The sequence below is a fragment of the Dermacentor variabilis genome, chromosome 3, assembly GCF_050947875.1.
Source record: "Dermacentor variabilis isolate Ectoservices chromosome 3, ASM5094787v1, whole genome shotgun sequence".
Classification (NCBI taxonomy): Eukaryota; Metazoa; Arthropoda; class Arachnida; order Ixodida; family Ixodidae; genus Dermacentor; species Dermacentor variabilis.
Genome location: NC_134570.1, coordinates 141239439 through 141264369, shown reverse-complemented (window position 1 = coordinate 141264369; position 24931 = coordinate 141239439). Strand labels below are relative to the sequence as shown.

The 24931-nt window shown below is 52.5% G+C and overlaps 1 protein-coding gene across 3 annotated transcripts in view; it reads right to left on the bottom strand.

Moving 5' to 3' along the window:
* ssh (Protein phosphatase Slingshot) overlaps positions 1-24931 on the bottom strand; it is a 380590-nt gene that overhangs the window by 90649 nt on the left and 265010 nt on the right. For all 3 annotated transcript variants that reach the window (XM_075686428.1, XM_075686427.1, XM_075686429.1), the window contains exon 4: positions 5201-5271. In XM_075686428.1, the coding sequence (XP_075542543.1) occupies positions 5201-5271 (71 nt within the window). The remainder of the gene's footprint in view (positions 1-5200; positions 5272-24931) is intronic.

Genomic DNA, 24931 nt, shown 5'->3' with positions numbered 1-24931 from the left:
GTGTGGACTTGCGCCACATGCCCAGAGCGAGGCGCGTTGCCCTCGAACTTAGCTGCAGCAGGACGAGGCCTCTGCGAACCCTTTCGACGCGAAGCCTGCGCGGCGAGCTCACACGCGGCTGTATAACCGCCAGCTCGTCACAGTCGGGGCAACAAAGAGAGGGAACTACAAGCGAAAGCTCCGGACCGTTCAAACAGCAAATATAGCGCGCGAATTTCTTTTGTACCGCTTTTCTTGTCCTCTTAACGAAGCGAGTCACGCGAACGCGATTGAAGCGATCACAATAGCGGCGCGTACACCGCAAGAGGTGGTCCGCGCCGCCCTGACGTAACGGAAAAAGCCCACTGCTACTGAATAGCTACGCGTTAAGGGCGCAAACTAGCCGTGTAACGTAGCGCCCACCACCGTTACATCCTACAAAGGAGTACACCATTCGGGAGGACGCTCCCCTGTAGGCGCGACGCTTGGCGCGGAACGAGCCGTGCGAGAGCCTCGCGGGGGGACTCGCAATTGCTGTCAACTCCATACACCGCCCACGAAGGCAACTCGCTACACGCACACACCCCGCAAAATAAAGCGGACGCTCACAACGCCGGCAGTCGACGCGCGAGAAGGGGTCGCAGCATAGGCGGTGCACTTGTTGCACCGCGCGCGCGCCGTTCGGCCGGGTCTCCGAGGAGCGGGGGCCGCGGGGTAATCGGAGTAATTAAGCCCCGCGCGCGCCCACCCAGGCGGAGCGCGCTGCCCCCTTCGTACATAGGCCTGTACGTCCAGCGGCTACCTGTGTTCGCGTGCAGCCACGCTACACGGTGCTGCTGCTGCTGCTCCTGCCGGGATCCCCGCCCCGGCCTCGTTTCTACGCCCTTCCGCAAACACCGTCGAGTTTCGACACACCCGATATACGCGGCGAAAGGCAGCGAGCGTGTGTGCAGGTGGGAAGGCGAGACCCGTAAATTGAGCGCATCGAAGCTTGAGCAACCTCGCTTTCGGACAATTTCCGAACGTTGCGCGTGCGCCTATACATGTACGCGCTAACGCCCCTTCGTGGCACAATTCAATAAGCAGCCTTGCCCCGCACCTGCCACGTACGCGGATCAGTCGCGGTCCACGGACGTCGCCAAACGCCGAGCTCCTGCTACAAGCAATGGTGTAGTGAAGACAACGTTAAGCTTAAGCTGCGCTGTAAATATGTCAGCCCTGCCGAGAGCGAAGAATGTGCGCGTTAAGGAAAACAGCACGAGGAGCTATAGGGGAAGGGCCTGCATGCGCGGCTGCCACCTTCAATTTCCCGCATCAGCTCTTTTTGACGCCTTAATACCGAGGCACTGTGAGGCAAGACTACAAAACAGTTTGTTAAATATAAACGAATAAGCACGAAAGCTCAACCCAACGGGTTTCGTAAACATTTCAAGGAAGGGACGGCATAAGTGTTCCGAGCGGACTGGGGAAGAGGCTTAATCCCACACTTAACAAAGGGATCGTACAGGCCCCACCGCACGCTTTTACAGTAGAATGTTCGCTTTTAGTAGAATTGTTCAAGACAACAAAAGCGGCGTAGTCGTCGGCTACGTAGTCGATATCAGCGAACAATAGAACTGAGGGCAGGGTGGCCCAACGTTTATGGCCAGCATTCGTCGGTGTCGCCAATTAATGGATGTCATCAAAGCCACGGCCCCTCCACCAAGTGTACATGGCAGTGCGTTTGACTACGCGAAGGCATATGCATTTCGCGCATATAACGAAGTGCGGCGGCAGTGCCCGCCGTTCTAGCGGCAAACGACAGAAAACACAACGGGCGAAAGTAAACGTTTCTTGTCAGGAGAACCACCCATTGGTGGTCGCTGCGCCCGAAATAACGAACGAACAGTGAGACCGCACGAAGCTCTGGGAGGAAAACGGGGCCAAGGATATACTACGGCGAGCGACCGTGTACCCCCCCCCCCCCCCCCCGCTCCCACGTCCGTCAACGGAGACGGAAGGCGAACAGATTGGCGACGCGAAGAGGAGGGCGGGAAGCGTTTCCTGGCGCGGGGACCGCGAAGCGCGACCAGACGACCCAGAGCGCCCGCCGGCGACAGAGACGTCGGCTTCGAGTGACGGCGGTACTGCGCGGCGAACAAGGAGGGGGAGAGAGGACGCACCGTAAGCGGCGGTGGAGGAGGTGGAGACCAGAAGGTGGGGCAGGCGCTCGGGCAAGGCTCACGTTGGAGTTCAGTTCTGTTCGGTGGGCGAAGACAGGCTACAGACATCACATAGCAAGCATAGCACCAGGCGTAGGGACATGCGGGTCAGGCCTTTGCCGAGGGCGCGAACCACGACAGACACCTGCAGATACTTCGCTGCACGGGCTCTCGGCGCTCGAAACGGAGATTCAACAGGCTCGCTAGGGCGAACAGCCAAACGCATGTCTCGCCGCGGGCAAGCATGTCGATCGAAAACTTTGCGACACGACCGCCGTCATCGCGACTCCTGGTGTGTTCGCAAAACGGTGCGAATGCTACCTCATTCGACGGGGTGCAAAATAACGACGTCGATGATCCGAAAATACGTGAAGCACGCGAAAGAATGACCTCTCTCACCAACGGAAACGATAGAAGGCTGTCTGATGAGCAATGCGAGTGTGGGGCCACATCTGGCGGTGTTCCAGAGTTTTCTTTTTATCCTTTTTATCTCTAAAAGAGGCAAAGCGCAGTAGCAATTACTCACCATTCCAACCGCAATCGGCAACTGTGGAGTATACGATGCAACAGATAGGTGTACCACCTCGTCACGGAAACCGGACGAGACTGAACCTATGCGGAACGATTCGCAGGCGTTGACCTCGCATCTAGGGTGACCGCCCGTTCCGCGACTCGCGGGAATGTCCGTCACTGAGGGCTATTGTCTCGCGACCCGCAAGAGATACGAAAATCTTCAAAAAATGACTTGCATTTCACGCTTTATTATTACTGTTCGGCAGCGCCTTGAGTTCGGCTGCATCTGGCCACCCTGTTTGAGGACGTGTTAGCTGCAAGCACTCCCAAGCTTCCAAAAAAGCCAGCCAGCCGCGCGGTTCACAGCGGCGACGAATGCTTCCGGCGCCAGCTGCGCGCGCCGTCGCCCCCCCCCCCCCCCCGCCCCCTTGATGTGGGCCCCCCGGTTGAACACGAGCGCGCATTCGCGTCTTACCACCCACTGGCAGTGGCAACGAAGCAACTTCAGTGCTTGGGCTCGCAGCGCGAACTAACGTTCAGTGACCTCGCGAAGGTTGTTGCAGGGTTCCAGTTGACATTGGCCATGAACATGGACGAGCTGTATGATGAATTGCGCTGTCGGCAGCCAGCAATCGGCGCCTTGTCGCAGTGAAATAAAAATAAAGGAATGTTTAGGAAACAAGTGGAGCAGCTGGCTCAAAAGTGCTGCTTTTTCCAAAGCTGACTGTAGTGCGCTGTCAGTTGTGCTGAGCGACTTCTTTCTTTCACTCGTGACGGGAGCTTGGAGCAGTGAACGAAGCCGATGCAGCGCAGATCTGATCAAGGCCAAAATATTGGTAAAGACAAACCATGAGCAAACCTGCCAGGTGTTCTACCAGTTCGTGCGATCAGACCAAGCCATGTTAGAGGCGGTTCGGTCTGACGAGATAAATGACTCTGTGATAAATGATAATGAGCCAAGCGGCGTCGAGTGCTTCCCGGGCTCTTAATCAGTAATGTGTGGAAACTAAGCAACAGTTGTTTTGCGAGTGACAATTTTTTTAGCTGCCAAATTTTTACGCTGATATTATTAACTTTGTTTCGCGTCGGAGCACACTACAGTGATGTATATATAAAATAGTTCTGAACTTCAACTTTTACCAGTTACTCTATTTCCCTGTTTGAGAGATTACAAAATATTGCAAGAGAAAATTTCTCCCCTAAAGCTAAAAAATAAATTACTGTAGTTAATTTCTCATCGTGCTGTGTCGACAACCCCCCACCTCCGGTCAGCGTGTCCCGCATTGCGCCAGTAAGAAGGTGGTCACCTTACTCGTCTCTAACCCAATTACACCAAACCTCGTTAGGGCAGCTCTCTGCGCAAAGGAAGAAACAAGAACGCGTTATCAACTGCCGCTGCGACTTTACCGCATCAATGTCACTTTTTGCGAACATCGTCGCGCTACCCTCACAACTGGTTAGCACGAATCTCGCACGGGAGCAGACAGTGCGTTGTCGTCCAACGACGCGTTCCGTAGAACGTCTATAGTGCGCAGATGAGAAGGCCGACTGCGCTCCTTGGCGGAATTTTCCCAGGAAGCAAGACACCGGAATAGCCGAGCTTAGGGCGAAAGCGCGAGGTCTCCATGGGGCGAGATGGAGAGAGTGACAAGAAAAAGAAAGAGAACAGCACACAGAAAAAATAACGGCGCCTGTTTTCGGGAAACCTCGTCGCTTTCCCAACGGACTCGGATGTCACCGGTCCCGCGCCGGAAGCCGCGACACATGCGCGGGACTCGCACGCAGAATACGAGAAAGCAGCTGCGCGCCCGACGCTCTGCCGGCGCGCGCTTCGCAAGGCGGCGGCATCGAATTAACAGCACGCATGGAGCAGCGATCGCGGTGCGCCCCGACGATACAGCGATAACCAGCGCGGTACACTTTCGCGATCGAACGAGAGACGGGAATTTCGAAGCTCGCAGTGCCAAACTTTTCGTACACGCACGCGCGCGTCGAACCTACGTTTTTGTTTGGTTTTGTACGGAATACACGCATAAAAAAATAAAGGGCCGTTCAGCTCATATATTCTAAGTGTCTGCAAACGCGCTGCACCGCATCTCGGCAACTTCAACGACACTGTGTACGTTACGTCAACGCTACTGCGAGGAAGAGGTGTAGATCAGTGTCACCAAATGTCATTGTCCTTTCAATTCGCGCAGATCCCCTCGAAGGCCGCAAATATGCAGGCTTCTCGAAAATCAACACTGTCGATCGTTAGACTAAAAAGTTCATCACGGTCCGGAAATCGGACGCGAGACAACAGCCAGGCAGGGGCCGAGTCGGTCCGCTCGAAGCGTTGGGATTGTCGTTGAAATCGATCACTGTACGCCTCGGGAGTGCCAAGGTGTTCGCCTCTCGCGAGCCATATATACACACACAAGGGCCGCCAACAGAATCCCGACTCGTTCGCTGCGGTATTTTTGCTCCGGTTCGCGCAAAAGAAAAAAAAAATAAGACAGGCGACTCACCATTTTGAGCGTGTCTTCACGCCGTAGCATGTACAGCATAGACTGCAGGTGCGCCCTGATGTCGCCGGCCACTGCAACACACGGGGAAAGGAGGGAGAGAGAAAAGGAAATGACGTCACTTTCGGCAACGGTTTCACGCCAGCCATCACGGGCGAATTATACACGGCAATCGAAATAACACCACCGCGTTACAGCGCTCGCTAAGTCAGGAATTCTCGCCAACTTACCATAACAGAGCAAGCAAACAGTACTCCCAAAGACTGCAAAATTGTGGGTCACGTTTGCTGGGCAAAGCATATACGTCACATCGGAAGGAAGAAAAAAAAAATAACGTCGCGTTGCTAAAGAGGAGCCTGCGAGTAAGTTAGCGACGGCTGCTTTTAATGCCCAATCCCTGCAGCGGCTTTCAAGACAGCCAAACCCTTACGTTACGCACAGCAGCACCATTGTTAAAACAAAAAAAGGAAAAAGAAATAATTAAGGCCACGATAATACCGGTTATGTGAACATGACGGGAGCGCCTGAGCCAATCTTGCGATTTGCTACACTCTACTTTGCGAAGCCAACGTATATTCAGCTATTATTCCCTGTGGTTGTTGGTCAGGGCAAACCCCAGTATTGGCCAAGTTATAGCAAAAGCCGTTCTGCATAGTGAGCCGTTTAAAGGCCAACTGCAACTAAGTTTCATTTTGGCTGAATTTCTTATAACTGAGGAGTATACACTACGGAAGCAACATTTACAAAGCCAGTTGGCTCCGTAGTCTACTTCTTTATTCGCAGCCTTTAAATAGCACCTGAGCAGACGACGCGTGCATCTGGTGGTTGGCCGATATAACGTACAGTCAACCGCAAAAGTTTACGGGACGCAGGATCTGCCAATAACCTGAATTCTCGCGAAGCGCGGTCACACAGCCTCGAATTAAATGTTCCAGCACGCAGTAGCCTTCGCCACCTACACAGTGATTCATTAAATACGAAGTGTCATGCCTTAACAGTGCAGGAATTCACATTTGAAGGGGAAACCGCATCCCGCAAACTTTTGCTGTTGACTGTACATATCACAGCACGTCGCCTCCAATATTTTTCAGCGCGCCACGGGCGCCCCAATCTTGGAGGTCATGCCGAGGAGTCACACGATCTGAATCACACGTCGTTTCCGCCAAGCAATAATAGGGTCGTTTTTTTTTTTCTTCCTTTTCTTTCCAGTTTTGATATCGAACACGCCTACCTTGCGAACATTTTGTGACGCATCTGTGTGTATTTCAATCGTAAAATTTCGCACAGAGATAGCGCATCTACACTGTCCAAATCTAGGCTTTCTACGTGGCCCAAAATTTATTCGCAGTTGGCATTTAAAGGGACACCAAAGGCAAATATTAAGTCAACCTAAAGTGACAGACTAGTGCTCGAAAACCTCTAAAGGGTCAGTCAATATTATCGCAAACAGAGCCTTAATAATCGAGATATTGACGTAAATGCAGGACATGATTAGAGACTCCCCCGGGGCATTCAAGTACTTGCCCGATGACGGAAACACTCCTCAGTTAATTTATGTCACTAGTACTCAATCACGCATTGCAAAAATACATCACTGAATTGTATTATATAAGACGAAATAAACTGCTAGTTGTCCAGTTCCATTTCACTTCTAGTAAAAAGAACTCATTGGCATTACCCTTGGCAACGACTCGGGCGGTCGAAAGGTTTCGTTTTCGCTCGACTCTGCACCGCCGAAACTTTCGCGTTGTTTCAGTAGTTTCGTTATTGCGTAGTGCTGCGCTGGTTTTGCTGGCTCGCGGAACTCGCGCACAAAGTGCAAGTAGCCGAGAATTCAGCTTCCACGTGATGTCGCGAGATGTCCGAACGGTCTACGCCACTTGAGCAAAAATCAGCTGATGCGGCGAATCCGCCGCTGTGCCTTGGCTTGGTACCGCCGTCTGTGGGGCGCCGTTTTACTCACCCGCGGCAGCAAATGGCGGTGATGGCGCATGCAACGTCACCACTCCCCCGTTGGGTGGCGGGAGATTTGAATTTCGAAAAAGGTATTCGGACCCTACAGATGCAATTTTCTCGCAAACCAAGTGTTTTCTTGGCACGAAACAAGCGCTGCGAGGTTTCTGGAATGGTACTTAAACAGTCCACGTCCACTTGGTATTTCCCTTTAGTGTCCCTTTTCGGAAGCCGCGTAAGCAGAAACGGCTTTCAGAATTGATCTGCGCCTTTATGAAACACATGGCCTGGGTAGCTAGATCGTGCACGAACGATTCTAGAAGAAAGCACGTATGCCCAGTAATGAGCAGAAATGCTGACAACAGGAAAACCAGCGCACGCTCCCGACATTATCGTAACATTACCGTAATCGACTGCTTGCGTAGCGGTGGAAATGCATGACGCTAAAGAATTTCAAGAATACGAGCCAAGCAGCATATTTTGACGTCAGTGCCATTTTCGGCTGTGACGTAACATTTTTTTGTTTCTTTGCTTGCTGTTAGTTATCGCCCTCCCCCTCCATTCTTACAGGTAGATGGCAACGGTTGCAACGAGCCGAGATTTTCTTGACACAGGGGCTTAAGCTTCGCCAGCAGTTTACATATACTTTGGTAGAGCTACAGAACAGATTAAAATTCTTCGATTTTTTCCATGAAGTTTGTCCGGTTTACAGATTGTGGACTCCATGCGAGAACGCTCTGCAGGAATGTCAGATATGAAAACAAGGTATTTCATGGCTAGTATACTTCAGACGGTCGAAAAAATATGCCTGATGTAAAATCTAGTGCAAAAGATATGAAAGAAGTGAAAACCCACGACCTGACGACACACTGACACGGAGCCCAGTCGTGTACACCTTATAACACAGTTTTGCTGAATCACGTTACGTATATTATTTTAACTTGCAGCGCAAATCCAACCAGAAGTGTTTCAAGAGGCACGCGACAAGTACAGAATACCACTGCTTCCATCAGTGGCTTTGCTTTTGATGCACTATCTTGGTGCGCACAAAGCGCCTGGAAAGGTATTTGGGGAGAGCGAAGCGCACAAAACCGCAACTATATGCGGAAAAACGTATCGCTATACACTGACAGAGCTGTCGGACGATCCCACCGCTGGCATACAGTTGTAGGAGTTGTCGGACGATCTCGCCGCTGCCACCATTTGTAAGCGTTGAAGGTCGTAGAGAGGAACTTGGGAGGACAGGACTAGGCGTACAGGGTTTATTTACAGTATTTACATTTTAAACAAGAGAGACATTCGACAGTCTAGCGTGGCTCCCAAATGGAGCACGCAAAACGAAGCATACAGCATACGAGCACGAAGCTCCAAACACACTGACGAGCAAGCAGCTCACGAGTACGAGCACAGAGCACGACGACGAGCACACTCTAGCAACCGACAACAGCTGCTTATATACAATCCATTGGTCCCTAGTTCCCTAGGTGAGAGAACCGTTTGACGTCATCGTTAACGCAGTCGACCCGCCGGTTGTCCATTATCTTGAGTCTTGAAAGGCGCGTCGGTTCCCCGAGCTGACCCCCCGCAGCGCGGCCGCCGGGTGCCCATTGTCTTGCGCCTCTAAATTCCAGAGCTGCCTTTCTCGTGTAGTCGCCACGAGTGTCAGCAGACTGTGACGAATACTGGGGCCCACGTACCGCAAAGCACCCTTTTGTTGGGAGCTCTTCTTGCTGCCGAGAGAGACCATATCGGCGGTGGTGGGTTCAGTAACAATAGTTGGTCCGCCGATCGCGTTTAGTCACAACGGCGCCGAGGGGGTGTTGATGCGGCACCTCGAGGTCCCTACGAAATGAGTCACCGCAGCAACTGGGATAGGCTTCCATGGTTCTCTACGGGGAAGCTCGCAACGCTCGCAGCTGCATCAGGCTGAGAAAACTTTCCTAACACCAAGATCGAGCGTTTTTCGTAGACTGTAGGAAATGATTCAACTCACGGACAGCACAGATTTCCTCAACCGTCTGTTCTTCGATAACGGGTGCGCTCACAGAAAAAAAAAGAAGAGAGAGAGAGAACATAACAAAAAAAAAAGGAAACGCTGCAACACGCCGCACTGCCGTGGCGTGTGTATAGAAAAATAATTGAGGCTCTGTTGCGCACAAGGGTACAGACCTGAAGACAGCGTAGCGGTACGGGGTAAAATAAGGAAAAAGCTAACAAAAACAATAAAATTAAAACACAAGCAAGCTCGAGCCACAAATCCTTCCAAAAAGTGACGCTAACACAATCGGGTCCTCAAGCCGCCAAATTTTACTGGCACCTATTCAAGGTCAATCTCAGTGCAGCCGCCACAAGAGTGCAGACGGCACGCACGGGAAGAAGGAATTGTTCCCTTCGTGCTGTTTTACGCTAAGTGCCATAACATGCTAACGTTAATGAAGAACAGTGCGTGAGTGCAGACTTTAACTTGTTCTTTTTCTTTCTATCTTTCCTCGTCTCTTTTTTTTTTTCTCTTTATCTCGCTCTGCTGGTTGAAACGTCACTTCAGCGTTTGTACCACTTGCTCGAAAAAAGAAATGTGACCGACATGACGCTGCAGTCGTATGTGCACTGAGGAAGGACAAGTCGACAGTCATTCACTTCTAGTCTCCCATGCACCCTTGCAGCTGAAGCATTATCCTCCAAACTTTGTGCCCCATACTGTGCACAATCACTTGCGGATTCCCGCAGAACTGGTTTGTCATATTCAACGTCTATGCGCTTCGAGTTGTCGACTGATCTGGGCCTCTCCTTGCGATCTGCCAGCCTCCTGGTTAGCTCAAGACGATAAGGGCGACCACCCCGGCCAGGCGTTGGTGTCAGGTTCCAACCCTGATCAAGGACGAATTTTCCAACTGCGAAGCTTTCTTTTTGAGAAATTAATATGGGTTTCCTTTGTAGCTTCACGGTGTTTTCAGAAGGATGGCATTTGCTTTCTTCCTTATTCATTAAAAAAAAACTTCCTCCCCCCGGAGGAGCCATATATGGCGGTGCCGTGTTCTGGTGGTCAGGGCTGCGGGCGGTGGTTCGTTCGCAACCCGCCGCCAGAGGACCCAGCCGGTAAAAACGGGCACAGACGTGACCCTGACCTGGCACCCAGCTTTCCTTCTGGGGTGTGCGTCTGGGAGAGCTATGGGCCTCGTAAATACCGCTTTGGGCTCGTCATGGATCGACAGTGTCGGACAACTCCAACCTGAAAATGTGGCACTCGAAGCGTAATGCCGCAATCACGTGGGAAAACGATCTGCCACGGATTACCGCTGTCGCTACATATTTTTCTCTGCGTGTTTAGCAGAATAATTTAGCAAGGCCACGTGGTCGAATCGCAATTTCCTGCGTAAAAATAAATACACTGTAATGTATAATGTTTTAGTAACGCGGCACAGCGCCCGCAGCTTCGAACAGGAGCAGCTGCGCCCGCAAAACACGAGCGAACGAGGGCGCCTTGCAACGCAAATGTGTTTTGGACTCAAACCAAGCAAGCGGCCGCCTCCTGGCTCGGCGCGCTATAGTTACGCGCGGGTGACAGGTAAACAGCGTTGCTGACGTCACGTTTCTTCGCGCGATAATTAGAGAGCCGTTGCGAAGGGGTTCTCGGGAAAAACGCTGGCCACCGACTGCGACCACCGCCGAAACACCCGACTTTTCGAGTTCGCGCATGCATGCGCACTGCGAGCTCGGCACAGCGCGAACGAAATGGGACGCTCGACGCAACAATCTATTCCACGTCGTCAAGAAAGAAAGAAAGAAAGAGAGAAAGAAAGAAAGGAAGAGAAAGTCACCGTCGCTTGACTTCTCAGGATCGTGGCGGAGCACAAAAGCAGATTGTTGAGTTATCAACTGCCCGTAATCCTGCGGATTGATATCTCGATCTTGCGACACTATCAAGGCATTCAAGGCGTACAGTCAAGGCATTCCCATCAAGCAAACAAACCTCGTTCACTAACTAGCGTAAATGGCGAAATAATTGTAATACAACACAAGAACGCGACAGATAACATCACGGGCGAGCGTGTAGTTGTACGTCTCGCGTACCCGTTCGCTGTCAAGCGTTTCTCGCCAACGGCTGCGTGGCACTGTACAGCTCACAGCCACAGTAAGCAGGGCATAGTAAGCACGGAACACGGTCCCCATAGTGGCGTATATTCCTGTTCGGTCGCTTTCTGGTGAATACGCTCGCACTCGCGTGACTTCCAGCGCGCCGCTTCGCTGAAGCGAGCGGCATCCTGTCCGCCAAATCGGCCAGTCAAGCGCGGACAAGAATCGGTTAGCCCCGAAAGTGCTCGACCGGAGGAGCACGCAGCAGAGCCCCTGGCTTCGCACGCGGGCGCGGCGGACACGCTGCCCTGGCTGCCGCGGTATTCCCGCGAGGTCCGCCTGCCAGGGTGCGCCGACCAGCGCCTTATAAAGCGGCGACCCCCACCTCGCGCAGCGCGGTCCCCGAGAGGAGGGCGGGCGCACTATTTCGGTACGCGGCGCGGATCGGGGGGGAAGGGAGGCAGCGGGCGCCCTTTTCGGGGCACGGGCCGCGAACACCGGGTTCACCGCGCGGCGAAGGACCATCGGTCCGAAACGCGCGCGACGACCGCGCAAGCGGTCCAAGCTCGCCAACGAGCACTAGGCGCGTTTACGTAATGGTAAGGACTGTGCAAGCGGACGTAAGCGGCGGGCGGGCCCGGGGCGAGCCACGAGGGGGCGCTCTTTCGCAATTCGGGGGGACTGCGTGCGTGCCGAGGACACGGGGAGTCACAACCTGCACGCTGCTATGCGCAGCGTTTCCCCGTTCGACACTCGTTGCGTCAATGAATGGCGATGCCAACGAACCCTGCGGTTACGTAAACGTTACGTTTGCGAAATAACTAGCGCGAAAAAAGAATATAAAAAGGCATTCCCTATGTCATCGAGCCCTGCAGAATTTGAGCATATATACAATCACGATCAGTATGAGCTACAACGCGAATGTGCGAGGCAAAGCGGTCGCTCCTACTGAGCGTGATAGTACCTCAAGCGTCCAATGCGATTTCTACGTTGATTCGCACGTTAAAGACGCCATTACGACCTTGCAGCTTCAGTTTTTTTAGTAGGACTGTATTTGCGCCAGAGTGCTACCAATGACGTGACCTGCCAAGGACTTGACTTGCAGAGTTTCGAGAGCATTTACCGCTACACAATGGGCCAGATGCGAGTAAATACATTTGAAATCCCCGACATCACGCTGACGTCGTGGATTGGAAGTATGGCCTTCATTTTCTTCTCGCTAACAGACATCTTACCGTAAAATTAACGAAAATTAAGCCTTAAAGATTATTTAAGTTTTTTTTTGTTTCTCTAGTTAATGTCCCATTAAGGTAACCGCTGTCTTTCATTCGACGAAGCGGCGTCTGCGAATTTCCAGCGTGCACGAAAATCTTCTCGCTACCTGATCGCTTCGCGCGGGAACTGAAACATCGGAGTGGTCGTGTACGGTCAAGCCAATGCAACCCCGAAGCGTTAAGCGCCAGTCGTTATAGGATATTTGCGCCAGCCACAGTCATAGCTCTCACGCATTTGGAGTCTAGCATGCTATGTCTACGTTAGCCTTCTGTATGAGGCCGATGGTGTGGCTAACACAGCGATCACTGAGGTTTTGCAGACCAGCTTGATGCATATGAGTTTTGTACTTCCGCATTGTCTATTTGCCCTGCAAAACAGTTATATCCATAAGAGACCACCTAAAAAGAACGCGACGGCTATTTGTGTGGACACAATTTCCGTAAAATGAATGAGGGCGTCATCGAGGATAGACCCAACAAGACCAAGCAAAAAAAAAAAATGCTCTTCATCCCCTTGAGGCTTGTCCAGCTTCAATCACACAATGGTAAGAGTGGTAAATCGGTCGACTTAGTAGCCATTTTTCACGGAAAAAAAATTGCAGATCCCACGCACTGTTGCAGTCTATGTTACGCGAAGCATTCTTCAGGTACCTGGCTATCCTGCATTGCTTGGGGTTCCGCAAAACAATACCAAGTGCAACGACGCGACCCTGTAAATGGAGTAGTTGTAAGTCGCGAGCGTAGTAGTTTGCGTCGACACCAGCGCGACGGGAATCACGTTGTAGAGAACCGTAGGACGGCAATATGATGATTTATACGCGAGTCGTTCGACACCAGGTTATGACCTGGTGATTGTTGGGTTCTACATAGTTTGTGTACGAGAGTAAGCGAAAGAAACACGGACCCCGGCATCATCAGCCACTACGTGTCATACAATCGAACGCACGCATGACTATTTCATGTAGTTTGTATGTGAAAACAACGATGACATTTGTACTTCGGCGAATAAATGGTAAAACTTGATCAAATTGGGCGAGTCTGTAAAAACATCGTGCAAATTCTACGTAGCGTAAGCTCCTACGAGGAAGGTACTGTAGCAAAGCTGGCCGGTGCTGGAGATGGTGCAGTCTAACACGGCTCGTCAAAGCGCGAGCTGTTGTTATAAGGAAAGAAGACGACACAGTAGCGTGGAGTGCACGCGCCTAGTGTTTCGTAGACCTAAAGCTAGCTTTGAAACGAGGGAAGCCTGCGTGTAATCGTGGCCTTATGGTTAGAGCACCCGGCCGTTGTGCGCTCGACGGCAGAGGTCCGTTCTTCGCATTGGTCACACAGTTATTTTTTTTTTCTTAAAGCGATGCGAGAATGGGACCAACCTACCTACCGCAAAGTGCCAAGAATGAGGCAAAGAATGCTTCGCATTGAAATAAGACACCGGCTGTTGCCGCCCACAGCAAGACCAGGCGTTGTCATCATGCTGCATGATCAGCCAACGCTGTACAGAAAGAAGGACACTCGCAGAGTCGACAGTCGGCCGATGGGCCCCTCGATAAGTGTGATTCGTACTGTACGGTATGCTGTTATCACTAACCAAAATTACCTTATTCGCTGGCGACTAGCTCCTAGTCCAACAAATGAGGTAGTCGCACAATGTATGTACAGGTAACTTGAACGTCTGTCACAGTAAAAAGCGCAAGCTTTTCCGCATCGGAATGGTACCCACGCTGTTACGATCGACCCGTATGTTTTCTAACTTCGTATTGTTGCTAAACCACAGCTTAAAATTAAAAGCAGAATGTTGCAGTAAGGGCACATACGTGTAAAATAATTTTTGATACACAGCCTATCTCCGAGTCTGATTTTGTGGGTTCAAACACGCGCGCACACATTGCGCTGGGTGCTCCGTCCGCTTCATTGGCAGTAGAAACTGCGACCATTCCATGATAAATCCCTCCAGTGCGTCTCACAGAACCCGAGAACAACCATCAGCAACTTTCACGAGCGTGTATAGCTGGCATACAACATGAGCGTCTGCCCAAGCCAGTAGGGCTACGGCTCACAGATGGCGCCACTGCGTACGCAATATGGCAGCGGCCATGACAAAGTAAAAAAAAGAAAGAAAGAAAGAAAAAGGTCTATAGGACGACCAGTGAAAATCCTTCCTTCCAGGGCACGAAACACGAATGCTGAACTCCCGCAAGAACTGCAGAGTCGCCTCTCAGTAACGCAGTACGCTGTGCGTGGCAGCACGTGGCCAAAGTGCAACGGATAATAATGTACGACACAGACTTCGTTCAGGTCCCCTCAGCTCAAGAAAAAAAAAATCGCGGATGTGCTCTTAACACCGTTTTCCCACTGTTACGTTTAACGTATATATAGCATAACTGAGCGTAATTAAGGCCACATCGTGTTCTTTATCGTAAACAGTTGGCCGGCAAGCTATCGGGCTGCGCTCCTAATAAGCGCGCACCATGCACGGCGGAGTGTGGCGAGCGGCGCTTACGTCGTCGTCCCTGCGCGCCGGCGGTGGCCGCGGGATTGCCGGCCAGCGGGACGGGCGAGCGGGCGGCGCACCACCGCGTGCTGCTGCCCGGGTTCTTGCGGCGCAGCACGCACGACGACCAGGCCAGCTCGTACTGGGAGCACGAGGGGCCCGCCGCCGCCAACGGGCCGCCGCCATCCGACGGCTGCTGCTGCTTCAGCCGGGGCGGGTCGCCGCCCGCCCGGCCCCTCCCGGACTTCATCGCCGCACGGCGTCGCGTCAGCGAGGCGATGACCATACCGATTGGACCAAGGCTCGGCCCCTGCTACAACCATAGGACGCCGGACACATGGCCGCGTCCGCTTGCACTTCTGCAGAAACTTCGTCTTCTTAACTTCCACGACCCGGCACCCATCTTGCGAACAAATGTCCTCCCCTTGCCTCCCAAAAATACAGAGTGCGTCAGGTATTTAAGGACACACATTCGTGACCTCTAGGTACATAATAGCTGCAAACACTTTTTTACTGCAGGTAACCATGGCAGAACTTCAGCTTACTCAGCAAATGAAGAGGCACGCAGTTATCGTGTCCTTGGCTGCAGGAGACCTTGATTCTGAGATCGCAACATTCTTGAAGGTTGCCCGATCATTTGTGTTCAAAGTTCGGAAAGAATTGGAGGCTGCCAGGGGTGATGTGGACGCTGTTTCACAAAGGAAACGACAGTGTCAGCGTTCTGACACTCTTAGGACACCAGGATTCATTAATCGCGTCCACGGTATCATTGATGAAGACCCTGGATGGTTGATAAAGAGCCCTAGCCACGGAGGTGGAGGTTGACGAGGTCACTCTTCGTCCTTCGTCCAGGAAACTTCGTCCAGGACCAGAAGCTGAACCGCAAAAAAAGATCGATCGGTGCTGTGCGAAGACCCCGAGGATGTTCCAACTGTCATGCGCACAAAATTTCCAGCATCAGTGATGCTCCTGGGTGTCGCGAGCAGTGAAGGAGACGTGATGCCTCCACATTTTTTTTTTTTCCTCCAAGGTGCCAGAGTTAACGCAGTTGCTTACACTGAGGTAGTGAACAGGGTTGTGCAGCTCTGGAGTGCTGCTGTAGCACGTGAGAGGCCCTATGTTTTCCAGCAAGACTCTGCACCATCCCACACAGCCCATACCACGCAAGAATCGATGGCCGAAAACCTCCACGCCCACATTACTCCAAACAAGTGGCCTCCGAGCTCTCCAGATCTCAACCCAATGGACTACTACGTATGGGGCGTAGTTGAGACGGTGTCCAATAGGCACCCACACAACACCCTTGAGGCTCTCAGGGGAGCTGTTGTTGACGCAATGGCGCATGTTTCGAAGACGCACCTCATCCCAGCCTGCGGTCGGTTTCGGTAGCGTGTGGAGCCTGTGATGGCTGCTCTCGGTGGTTTCACTGAATGATGACATTCAATAATAATAATATTTGGGGTTTTACGTGCCATAACCACTTTCTGATTATGAGGCACGCCGTAGTGGAGGACTCCGGAAATTTCGACCACCTGGGGTTCTTTAACGTGCACCTAACGTGCACACGGGTGTTTTCGCATTTCGCCCCCATCGAAATGCGGCCGCCGTGGCCGGCGATTCGATCCCGCGACCCCGTGCTCAATAATGACATTCAGTGCATGCAGTGCGACCTGTGCAAAACAGTAGTCATAAATTATCTGTATCCAGTATATGTGGCTATTTGCATGTGGGCGTAAATTTGTTCTCAAATACCTGCCGCACCGGCTATTGCGACCGAACCCATCTCGCGACACACGTAGGCTAATAGTCTGTTGGCTCAAAGTGTGACAGGCGTTCCGAGGTAGCTGTGCACTCGGCTGTGGAGTTGCCTGTGCGGCAACGCAGCTCTGTAAACTGCGAAGATAAACCTAAAGCCTTTTTAATGTGTTCGCATTCTAGGGCTACATCACGCACTTTCCGGGGGTTATCTATGTTTGTTTGTATCCAACCCTTTTGCCACCTACCTCGGTCACTCGGTATAATCCATGGTCGAATGCGTGGCGCATCGGGCTGCTGTCCTGAGGGGACAGGGTTCCAAGCCAACCATCGGGCCAACTTGGGTAACTGAGAATGTGGCATTGTGCACATACGTGCCACTATTCAACGAATTTCTTTCCCGAACCGAGTGTTCTTAGGGAAGCTCGAAAGAGGAGTCTCGCTGCACTACACACGCCTCATAAATGATTCGCTTCGACGGTGGCAATACGTTATGTCGCTAGATTCATTAATACTAAACGCATTACCATCGACAGCCATCGTGAGATGGGCTCTGGCGATTTTTTTTTCCCTAATGCGCCTTGACGTGTACCTTAGAAGGCTACAGTTGGTTCTTCATGAGTGAAACGGCGCAACCCACTTAAAAGAATCGGCCAAAAATTAGGTTGTAGAAAAGGTCAGGGGAACGTCCTTGAGTACTACACGACGAAAGTAAATAGCGTGAAAAATTAAGGTTATCTGATACAGATATGAATCGAAAGTGACAACATTAAGATAACTGTAAACAAAAGTGATTTCCTGGCACTGCATAAGGGACGTGTCGTCTTTTTGACTCTAAGGTCAGAACTAGCAACTGTAAGTGTTGTGCGAGAGAGGATACTCTGTGCCTGGCCTGATCTCGTTCAATAACGTCAAAGAGATGCCCAAGGCCACCGAAAACTTAAAACGAAGCGTGATGATCCTTGAAAAGTACACTTAGGATCACACATGTCGGAAACATACTTTGCTGACAGGTTATTCTTACTTCCCGAAATCTGCGTCAACTGTGACACTGAGCAGGCACTATCTGGTTTCTTGCTTTGTTTCTGAGGTCCCTTAAGTTGGCAGATTCCGTAAAAGCAGTCTCGCACTTCCAGCGCAAGTGGTATATATGTGCAGTTCATCAGTCATCACGGGAACAGGCGCTAAAAAAAAAGGCTTGCATACAGAGGACAGCGCTTCAGACGATGTCCGGACCAACTTCGCGAAACCGCTTGACTGGAAAGGAGCAAGCTTTCAGTGCTTTAGAAGGGTTCTACGAGAGAACGACAAAAGACCCGATGCCGCGATACCTGTCCACGTGTCAGCGTTAATTTACAACGAGCAACAATGATTCTGCATGTCTGCACGGATTCTTGCAACGTACGTACATACACTATATGAACAGCCCATTGTTTTCTTTTCAGTTCAACAACTTAGCCTTTGGTATCCACAAGTACGTACACGTACCTGTCGCCGCTGAACGTCCTGTCCTTACGTTTCGATTCCGCGGGGCTGGCGCTGCTTGTTGGTGAAAATAAAACAGCAAGGAAAAGGCGCAAGCTATGAAACGCGATTTTCCTCAATCCACACGTCCAGTCATTAAATCGCACTAGATCTATCTTCTACCTTAAATTATAATATAATCTCTAAATTTGACAGTAGATCACATCAATCTCGCCAAACCCCGATCACGAAATCCCGTCCACGGATAGCGGTCACGCGTCTCACTTCAAACCATTACGTCAGTGTATATTCTTATACGTGCTGACAGTCAAGCATCAGACCTCTGAAGTGCGCGGCAGTAAAGACGTGTAAGTATCGACACGGAGAACTCCTCGGCGTCCTCGTTGGCGATGACGAAGTCTGCGGCGTTATGCCACAAGGGCAACACAGGCGAAAAGGCGTCAATATTATGACACATGGTGAGAAATTAAGGGACGAAGGAAGGAAGGGAAGGAAGTAAACTAGACTTGGTGCAGTTTGCAACACCCTACGGTGTATGTATATGTGAATGGATGGCTGTATGCTGAGACCTAGAGACCCGTTCGTCGATAGCACATAAATATGACTGGAAACGAGCCTAAATCCCTTTTATTTTGAATTTTTTTCTGGCTTACGTCAAAGTGACTTGGCTGCTTGTATATTATTCATACATATCATCTAACCCAGCGTGCTTTCTCGCTCTGCAACGTAACCGAAACAGTTCTTTCTGAGAGTTTCATTTACTGAAACAGTTGAATCTGCTGCCGATTTTCTTCTCTAAAGCGAGGTATCCCACGAATTCGACTAATGCATTATGGTGTTTGCGTGAATTCGCTTTTCCTTTTCCCTTCTTTCTTTTATTTTTCTCAGTTCATTTTTTTTTTTTTTTGCCGGAACGTTTTCACTGCGATGGGAAATTTCATTCTTCAATTTCGCTGTTTCCTCGCTTAAACTATCGTTTTCATTTTCTGTTGGCCCTAAACTAAGGGCTCCACCCTACGAGGAAGTCTCCCCACCTTATTCTCCCCACCGTTGCCATTACTGGGGGAGGGGGTGCTTTTTTCTTCCCTCCTGATATAAACCAACTTGAATCTTAATTTAACATTTCCGATTTATTTATTTTTTCTCTTCAAAAGTTCGTAGGTTCAATTTGAATGGAATATATCTGACGTTCTTTTCGCTGATAAAGAGAGAGAAAAATTTGTTGTGAGAAATGCCGGAGGAGCTTGTCTCTGGCCTACCACTCTGGGTACAGGAGAGCGATTTGCATGCAACCTAGCTAACGCCGCCGGATTCTTGTCAGTCACCCTCTAGAGGGTGACTGTTAGTTTTTGAGGTCATCATCGTCATAATCGAAACAACTGACAAACTGAAAACAAAGATCGCGGTCCACGTTCGGCTGGCCGCCGCGTGCCACGCGCCTGGCCCAGTACGTGACGGCCACGCGCCTCGAGCAGCCGGCCGAGACAGAAGCAAGGTCATGGGCGAGTCGAACAAGTCCAGCGGTTTTGTGCCCGCTGCGCACAACCGCGGCGACGCCTGGAGCTCCCGAGTCGACCCGCCGCCACCGCCGCCGCCGCTATCGCTGCCGACTTCGCCGATGCTGCAGCCTTGGCGATGGGAATGTCGATCCCCGTCGGAGTACTCCGTGTCGGCCGAGGACCGCGCGTTGACCGACCGGCCGCAGGACGCCAGCGTGACCGAGGAGTACAGCGAAGGTCAGTGGCTAAAATGCGACTCGACCGAGCTCAAGCGGCGCCGGGAGATGGCCACGCAGCAGCAGCAGCAAACGCGACCGCCACCGCAGCAGCCGCTGCCCGCCGACGCGGCCGAACCACTGCCGCCGGCAACGGCAGCTAAGCGGCCCGAGTTGCCCTGGTTCTGCGAGCGTGGCTCCACTCTAGAGTACATCGTCTCGTCCCTCAGCAGCAGCGTCGAAGAGAAGCCGAGCCTGCGGTCGGTCGACGAGCCTTCGCCAATGGCGAAGGCGCCAAAGCGCAACTCCGTTCCGGCCACACCGCCTCCGACGGCGCTGCGGTTGCCGCAGATCACGGGCGGCCACGCCGAGCCGGTAGGGGAGCGGCCGCAGGGGAGCCTGTACGGCGGCACCGAGGACTCGCACTTGCCTTACTGGACGACGAATGCCGAGTGCACCGGTAGGATCGCCGAGTGCCCGCTGAAGCACGATTCGATGCCCGCGCAGCTGCGGGTTTACGACACGGAGAGCGCGCGCGAGAACAGCTCCCGCGGAAGCAGCGCGCCCATCGGCGGCGACGACCTCGACACCGGCGTAGAAGGCAGCACCACTAAAGGCACTGGCGACGACGGCAGCACCGACCACCACGCCAAGCTCGATGCCGGAAAGCACGGCGCCGCCGCCAGACGGCGATCCCAACAGGAGGAGCTCACGGTCGAATCTCTACGGGAAAAGCCTGGCGCTAAAGAAGACGCTGCGATACCGTCGGCAGCAGAGCCACTCGCGGCGAAACCACCGATGGCTGCTGCAACAACGGCAACCTCGGCACAACCTCCCGCAACCGAACTTCCAGCAACAGAACCTTCAGCGACAAAAGCTTCCGACACAAGCCTTGCAGCGCCACGGTCACATGCGACTGTGGACGCTACAGGCACCACAGCAGCCCTCGCACCTGCTCTTACGGCCGCTCAGGCTGTGGACGGCCAAGCCAAGGAGAGCATGGAACACCAAGCTCTGGCGGCTATAACGTCGCAGCACTTAGTCGTTTCGTCGCCTTCCGAGAAACGTACGCAAACTTGTCCTAGGAAACTGCAGAGAGCCCAGCTACCGACGAATGAGCAGTCACGGGGCGGTGGCATCGACCGCGAGAAAGCGGGCGCCGCTCCGAAAACGGGAGACCAGCTGCGTTCGTGTTACGACAACAAGCCGGAGTACCACCACTACGTGACCGCGGTGCTGCAGAGGGTACCGATGAGACTGCTGCTCTTGGACCTGGCTCTCGCCTTTCTGTTCGTCATCTTTTCGCAGATGACAATCATCAGCCTGCGAGAGACTGCGAGGTCGACGAACGCCACGTCAGAGTTGCCGGCTTTCGTTGGCGAGCGGCCCGTTTGCCGAGACCCCGCGTGCGGCTCCGCCGGGCTCAACCTTTTCTACACGCTGAACGAGTCCGCGGACGCGTGCCGCAGCATCTTCGACATGGTCTGTCACCCGTGGGTGCACGAGCCGCCGTCCAAGTACCACAGGGTGCTGGTGGGAGGCGAGCGACTCGTCGTGGCCGACGTGCTCCGCGAAGTGGGCAACTTCTTGGAAAGCCAGCTGAGCCAAGTGTGGCCATCTACCAGCCGTGGCAAACTGGCGCTGCTGTACGCGAGCTGCCGGGACGACGAGAGCCGCGACCGCGCCGGGCTGGAGTACTTCCGAAGTCTGCTTCGACGCTACGAAGTTGACCGGTGGCCGTTTGTCGAAGGGCGCGCAGCCTTAAGGAGGCCACAAAGAGTGCTCGAGCTCTTCACGCGCGACACGGGAGCGGAACCCTACTTTAGCCTTCGGCTGCGCAAGTCGGGAGACACGTTCCTCTTCACCGTGGGCTGTCCGCTACTCGGTCTGCCGCCGCTGAGCTTTATCGAGAAAACGGCAGACGTCGGAGTGTACTCAGACTACATCGGCTTCGTGCTAAAAGCAGTCGCGGGCTTCTATACGAACCGAAGCGACGTGCCGGCCAACGTAGTAGCCTTCGAAACGAGCCTGGCGAGAACGCACGTGCAGTCTTGCAATGACGAAAGCGGCGCCTATAAACGGAAGACGCTGAGCGATCTGGCCGGCAGCAAGTGGAACTGGGAGCGGTTCGTGGACGAGGTGACCCAAGGAACTGCCAGGAAGTACCGCCACCTCCAGTCGGCGTCCTGGGAATACGCCTCCAACGTCACGGCCATCATCGTTGGCGACAGCGTGCCGGCAGCCAACTACTTCGGTTGGAAAGTGGTGAGCCGACTCGCTCCGTACACGACCACGACCATGGCCAACGCGTACAAGCAATTCCTCGAGGCGACCGGCCTGGAGACTCATCAGCCGTCGAGGCACTGCCTCACGCAGGTCAACCAGGTGCTGCCGTTCGCGATGGGCCGCGTGTACGCACTCAAGAGCCCCAGGACGTCGACAAACTACGAGGCGTACCGAGTGGCCTACCACGTCGCCAGGAGCCTGGACATCTACATCGTCAAGGACCACCGGTCGCTGGCTCCAGAGGTCGAAAGCGTGTACCGCAAGATGCGCTCCACGATGGATCTGACCCTCGGCTACCCCGAGTGGGCGGTGGACGAAGCCCGCGTGGACGCGTACTACGAGCCGGTGCGGATCGGCGGCTCGTACCTCGAGTCTCACGTGAGCGCCGCCAGGGTGACCTACCACCGCAGCTTCGACCCGGCGCGCAGCATGTGGGGCCGCGAGCGGTTCATGTTCCCGGAAGACCCCGAACGCTGGACGCTCGATCCGACCTGGCTGTCCATTTACGACATCCAGGACAACCGCTTCTACGTCCTGCCGGCCGTCCTCCAGCCGCCCTACTATGTGGAGGGAACGGCGCCTTCCCTCAACTACGGAGGCTTGGGCTTCCTGCTGGCCACGGCTGTGCTCACCGAACTGTTCTCCCACAACGCGGAGCAGGCAGCCGCGACGTCATCCGACGGCAAGTTCCTGGCACGTTCGCTGCGCACTGTGCGCGCTCGTCTCGTCGAGGCCGCGGCGCGCTGGGGTGCAGGGGGCGCGCACGACGGCTCCAGTAAAGACGCCCTAGCCGCGAGAGTGGCGTACCTGTCGTACCATATGCACGACGACTTTCGCGACGGTCCAACCGTAGAAGGGCTGGAGACGGTGGCGCCGGACCAGCTCTTCTTTATCGGCGTGGCCCGCACCCTGTGCACTCTAGCCCGCAGTCGCCACTACGCTCGCGTTGTGGGCCAGCGAACTTTGGTGGAAGCGCTGACTGCGATCGACGACGCCCTGCTGCCGCTTCCAGAGTACCGGGACGCGTTCAATTGCAACGCTTCTGATATGCATCGATCAATTGCCAAATAGCATTTCATCCTCGATAAAACTATTTAAATACAATTTTGTTGTATTATCGCTAAAGTCTGCCCCATAGCCGGATCTATTCTATATGTATGCATATTCGCACCACCATCGAATGAATAACCCTAACGAGAGTCGTTTTCATTGAACCGAGCATATTGAGTCATGAACACGGGGAAAAGTGTACCACCACTTTTATACGTGTTTGCAATCGGAATATGTCTAGCGTGCCCAGTTAATTTAGAATCGAGTCTTGCTCGTATCGTCTCGTATTGTCGTATGATCGTTACTTGTTAAATAAAACTCCATGCTGCAATCTAGACTTCAGCGACTATGAAAATTCTGAGGTTTTACGTGCCAAAACCATGTTCAGATTTTGAGGCACTACATATTGTGGGGTGCCTCCGGATATTCTGACCACCCAGAGTTCTTTAATTATGTGCACCAAAATCTGTGTGCACGAGCGTATTTACCTTTTCGCCGCAGCCGAAATTCGGCCGCCACGGCCGCAATCAAAACGGCGACCTCGAGTTCGACTGCGCAACGCCATAGCTATTAAGCTATCGCGGCGGATATTTCGGCGACTGACATTTTACCACCACGGCGAAATTCCTAGACCGCACGCATTTTCACAAGCTCGGTTGAAAGCACTACTACACAATCTTTCTCCTGTCATCGCGGTTTCATTGTCCTATCATCATGGAAATGCTCATCTGCGGCCAATATTCTACTATGACAATACAACAATATTTAGCTCACACTAGTATCCGTGTTTTCGCAGAGCCTCGCCAGACAAGACTAGTAAAACCAACGGTGCTCAGTGATGTTATTGACAGGGGTAAAAAGGATCATTTGCTTCACAAAGTACAGATGGCAACAAACAATCTTGATAAAGAGCGGCCAGCCAAGGATTACCATCCAAGTCGACAGTCGCCCCCGTAGGCACACGCTGACTGCGCAGTTGACGTCTCAGAAGGCCACGAAAATAAATACAGGGCGTCCCAGAAGTCTTTTTCTAATTACAAACATGCACCGGCCATAACACCACTGTATTTCTTCCTTTGGGGTTATGTCAGGCTTACCAAACACCAGTGAACGACATAGCAGCATTATGGCGCAGAATTACTGACGTCATAACATCCATCCCTCACGAAATGTTGACCAACACATGGGTAGAATTAGAATATCGCCTGGATATCCTTTGGGCAACGAAAGAAGCACCTGTCGAAATTGTATGTGTGCCCACAAAAACTGTCACCTGCACTTCAAGATAAAATATGTGTCTAAATGTCATATTTTCTACCTTCTGCATGTTTGTAATCAGGAAAAGACTTCTGGGACACCCTGTGTGTATGAAACGCAACTACAACAAAGTCAGTTCCTAATTAGTTTGTTAAATGTCACTAACAAAACTACTAGAGTAAATCATCTGGATTATGGTAATAGTGTGAACGTCTTTATTGAAATTGGGATGGTGAGGTTATCATATGGGGCGTTTGCGAAATATTTTCGAAAGTCGCAGATATTTACCTACGCGCACGCAAACGTCGTTTTTTATCTCTTTGTATTCGTCATTCGCTGAATATACAGTGACGCAACTGGGCACGGGTATAACAGAGCTTATGAAATTAAGCTCT